Genomic DNA, 5,030 nt, shown 5'->3' with positions numbered 1-5,030 from the left:
GAAAAAAAATATATTATATATACGTACATATATATATATATATACGTACATATACAGTATATATATATATCTTGAATCTTTTTTTCCCCCCTATTGTCTGCACATGCTGTCAAAGGTCAACAGACACTACAAGAAATGCAATCTTTTTAAGACAGCAATGCAATATAGCTTGAATCTTGATATACTGTATATCGTCCAGCCCTAGTCTTTAGCTGCTTTGAGTAATAGAATTCAATTGTCTGGTTTGACAATAAACATCAGTATCAATGAAACTATGGGTACGCTGGAATACCAGCATATAGCAAAATAAAAAATAGATTAAAAATTACCTCTTATTGTTATTTAAGCTGTTTAATTAGGAGAGTTTCTAAAAAAAAAAAAAAAAAAAAACAACTACTGTAAAAGCTAAACTACAAACAAAACAGACCAATCACCAAATCTGATATTTTTAAAGACCTATTTCTTTAGTTTGTGTGTTATCCTGAGGCTGGGAGGGGGGTTGATGGTGCATTTTTGGTAAAAGATTAACTTTAAAAAAAAAAAAACCTCTGGCTGCAGGTTCCTGTTCTCAACGGTTCCCCCACAGAGAAACAGTCGAGGTGTGACGGAGGGGATTCCAGAGCAGGCAACAAAAGGCACACACACACACACGCACACACGCACACACACGCACACACACACACACAGAGGGCAGAGTTCCTGATCTTAAGCAGCCTGCCCTCAGGTCTCTGCTATGGTTTAAAGGTGGGGGAAGCTCCAGATGCTTTACAGCAGTTTTGGCTTTTGACATGGGGAGGAAAAAAATAAAAACCAAGGGGCAGTAAAGCCTACAGTTGGAAAACTGATGGAGGTTTGAGGCAAAAATATTAAGTGTGACAAAGAAACAGCAGCAGAGACCTAAAATCCTAAATCTGCAGTTAAGCCAAAGCCAAAAGGCAGCGGCAGAGGAAGACGAGTGGGGTGAAGGACTGGGCTTCACAGACAGACCCTTGTGATGGATGGACTGCTGAGCAGGAGGGGAGGATGGGGGGAGGACGGGGGGAGGACGGGGGAAGGTGAAGAGCTTCAAAAGGAAAAAATGACCCAGACTGCTGTTGGCATGTAATGGGAGAGAGAGCAGGCTCGATGAACATGTGGCGATCACATAAACAATAAAAGGTTTCTGTATAGTTTAGCAGCGAGATTTATAAAGTCGGACATTTTAGAGCACGTGTCAAACTCAAGGCCCGGGGGCCAAATCTGGCCCTTTGGTGCATCCAGTTTGGCCCACAGGAGGATGTCAAATCAATAAAGATCATGAATCTTTGTGTAAACCAGTGGTTCTCAAACTTTTTAGGCCCAAGTACCCTATTTCTTTTACGTTTCAATCCAAGTGTACCCCATTTTGTTCAAAATTCTATATATATATAAACAACTATAAAACATAATGATGTCATGAATCAGTGATAACATACATGTTCTTATCAAGATCATTTTCATCTTTGTTATTATATATATCATTTTAACTAAAAATAAAGATAATAAAACCTCATTTTTTTCATGCTTTCATTTGTTAATTTTCCAATTTCTCTCTCTTTTTCATGAACCCCTGTAGTGCTATCACGTACCCCCATTTGAGAAACATTAGTGTAAACTACCAATTACAGTAAATCAGTTCTAGGTATCTCAGCCCCTGTAAATACAAACATTCAATGAAAGTCCACAGTATTTACAAGGCCAGCCGTTTTCCCATGTTTATATCACATGATCGCTGCCATTTTTTTTTCATTGCAAATTGTTGAAAATGTTTCTCCAAGTGTTTCTCAAAACTTCCCTGAATTAAATAAAATGAATCACAAAGAGATAGATAGATAGATAGATAGATAGATAGATAGATAGATAGATAGATAGATAGATAGATAGATAGATAGATAGATACTGTAGATAGATAGATAGATAGATAGATAGATACTGTAGATAGATAGATAGATAGACAGATAGATAGATAGATAGATAGATAGATAGATAGATAGATAGATAGATAGATAGATAGATAGATAGATAGATAGATAGATAGATAGATAGATAGACAGATAGATAGATAGATAGATAGATAGATAGATAGATAGATAGACAGATAGATAGACAGATAGACAGATAGATAGATAGATAGATAGATAGACAGATAGATAGATAGATAGACAGATAGATAGATAGATAGATAGATAGATAGATAGATAGATAGATAGATAGATAGATAGATAGACAGATAGATAGACAGATAGATAGATAGATAGATAGATAGATAGATAGATAGATAGATAGATAGATAGATACTGTAGATAGATAGATAGATAGATAGATAGATAGATAGATAGATACTGTAGATAGATAGATAGATAGATAGATAGATAGATAGATAGATAGATAGACAGATAGATAGATAGATAGATAGATAGATAGATAGATAGATAGATAGATTGATAGATAGATAGAAATTCATCTTTTAACATTTGTTCTAAATTTACTTTATATGTGAAAATGCAAACCAGAGCACATTTTTACTAAATGTTTTCTAAATCTGTGGCCCACCACTTGAGATCAAACAGCTCCATATTTGGCCCCTGAACTACAATGAGTTTGACACCCCTTTTTTTTAGAGTTTTCCTAAAAGATAATTCACCGATTCCTTTTATCTTTTCATGTTAGACTCAAACTGTACAGCACTGCAGTGACTCGTTGTGATTATCTCTTTGAAACTGTATAGAGAAACCACAGAGATGACACTGGATACAAGTCAAAGCTTTTACACCTTTCAAGATGCCTCCGTGGCTTTAGTGGTAGGCATAAACCCTTTGACTGGGGTTAACTTCAGGGCCTTTAAAACATGATCCAGACACCCTTCCTCCCTCCTCCTCCTCTTCTGAGGCAGACGGACAGAAATGAAAACCTCTCCTATACACACACACCTACTCACTCTCTCTCCTTCAGGGCCTGCAAAAGCCATTATGGCTCTAAAAGAGATCGTATCGGCTCAGGCAGACAGACCAAGGATTCGCTCGACAGTTTGCCAGGCCAGCAAACTAAAGACGCCTCTGTGCCGAGGACAGGCCGACTATGTCTGGCTACTCTTCAGAGGCTCTCAGGTGTGACCAGTCGACCTATAGTGAATGCAGCAGCCAGGACGACGGACTGACACAGAGGTGTTTTTGTGAGGCTTCGAGCTGAGGGAATATCTGCTCTATCTCCCTCATCGCAGGCCACAAACACAGCAGCAAAGCAACTTAAACACCAGCCGTGATCTTCTTTCCTGCAGAACGACGAAGGCTTTCACTAAGTTAAAAAAAACAAATTTACAAAGTCTGAATTGTAATCCTAAAATATCATGTTTCAGGTCAAACTCGCAACTACTAATAAGATATACAAAAGTGAATTAAATAAAGATGTTTACACCATGCTAGCATTATTATTATGTGTAAACAAGAGAAGTTAGCAAGCTGAGTGATTAGCTTTAGCATGTAAATCCACCATTTTTATAGAAAAACCCCTCTGCATTCAAGATGATGATTATTGTTAATAACTAGAATATTTGCTTTTCCTGAAGAAAATGCAAGTGAGGATGCAGGTGCTGGCCTGCGTCGCACTGCATCAGCTTAGCGTTAGCATTAGTTAGCATTATTATTAGCATAATTTTGCATTAGCATTAGTTAGCATTATTATTAGCATAATTTTGTATTAGCATTAGCATTAGTTAGCATTATCATTTATTAGCATTATCATAAATTAACATTAGCATTAGCATTAGCATTAGCATTAGCATTAGCATTAGCATTAGCATTAGCATTTGCATAGCATTTGCATAGCATTAGCATTAGCATTAGCATTAGCATTAGCATTAGCCTAGAATTAGTATTAGCCTAACAATAGTATTAACCAAGCATTAACACTAACCTATCAGCCTAGCAATAGCACTAACCTAGCATTAGCATCAGTCTAGCATTAGCATCAGTCTAGCATTAGCATTTATCTAGCAATAGCATTAGCTAAGCATTAACCGAGCAATAGCTGAACATGAAGAATTAGGTTGAAAAAGCTGAAATTTCCAATAGAAATGAATGGTAAAGAAAACATGTAATAAGTCAAAAAGTTGAAAAGTTACAAATTATAAAACAATAAGCATAAATCTTGGAAACTTTCTGAATTTCTTGATAGGTTATTTGTGAAAATTGGACAAACGGTGTAGGAGGAGTTTACGCAGACAGAAGAGAAGAAGGATAACAATAGTGAGGATGCCTCCTGCATTTTCACTATGTAGGATTATCAACTTTATAATTTAAATTTCAATCCTTTATCTGATTTAAATAGGTACAGACACCCTGAATGAGTCACAAATCAGCATAATTGTGTAAAGCTACCATTTGGCTAGCGTAAACAGCAACCCAAAAGGCTTGAAAAATAAATACAGTGCTTAACTTTGACTTCCATTAATAAATGTATTCATGAATTTGTGTGACTATGTCAATATATATATATATATATATATATATATATAAACACTGAATAAAATATTTTAATAAGTTATAATTGCACAAAACTTCCAATGGAAATACGTTGAGTTACAGTGTCACGTTTCCCTGTGAGCTCGTGTTGGTTTCACTGAGTCAATGCATCTTTTTTAGTCCGAGCCAGGTTCAAATATTTAACCGTCGACCTTGGCTGACACATCATTTCTCCCAGCAGCTCTGCTTTCCAACACTTGATGACTAACTTTGCATTTAATTCAAAGACTTTAGCCAAACCACAAACACTGTAGCAGAATTTAAGAGAGAATCATTGCCATCCCTTCAGAAGAGCACCGTTGTCCCCCTCCTCTCCTGCACACACACACACACACGCACGCACGCACGCACACACACACACACACACACATACTATATACAAACCCAAATCTCTTCCCTAAAATTGCTGATGGCTTGTTTTCATAAAGTTATATTATTTCCAGATGGAGGTCATGAATAAAACCCGACGGAAACAAGTCGGCTGAAACTGGA

General features: G+C 36.6%; 1 protein-coding gene across 1 annotated transcript in view; it reads left to right on the top strand.

Annotated features, from left to right (window-relative positions):
* Nucleotides 1–3,131, top strand: part of LOC114455882 (protein dispatched homolog 2-like) — a 21,888-nt gene extending 18,757 nt beyond the window's left edge. The window contains 1 exon segment of the mRNA XM_028437181.1: nucleotides 2,971–3,131. Coding sequence (XP_028292982.1) covers nucleotides 2,971–3,131 — 161 coding nt within the window.
* The last annotated feature ends 1,899 nt before the right edge of the window (nucleotides 3,132–5,030 follow it).

This window comes from Gouania willdenowi, chromosome 22, assembly GCF_900634775.1.
Source record: "Gouania willdenowi chromosome 22, fGouWil2.1, whole genome shotgun sequence".
NCBI lineage: Eukaryota > Metazoa > Chordata > Actinopteri > Blenniiformes > Gobiesocidae > Gouania > Gouania willdenowi.
The sequence above is the reverse complement of the archived record's forward strand: the minus strand, read 5'-3'. Positions and strand labels throughout refer to the sequence as shown.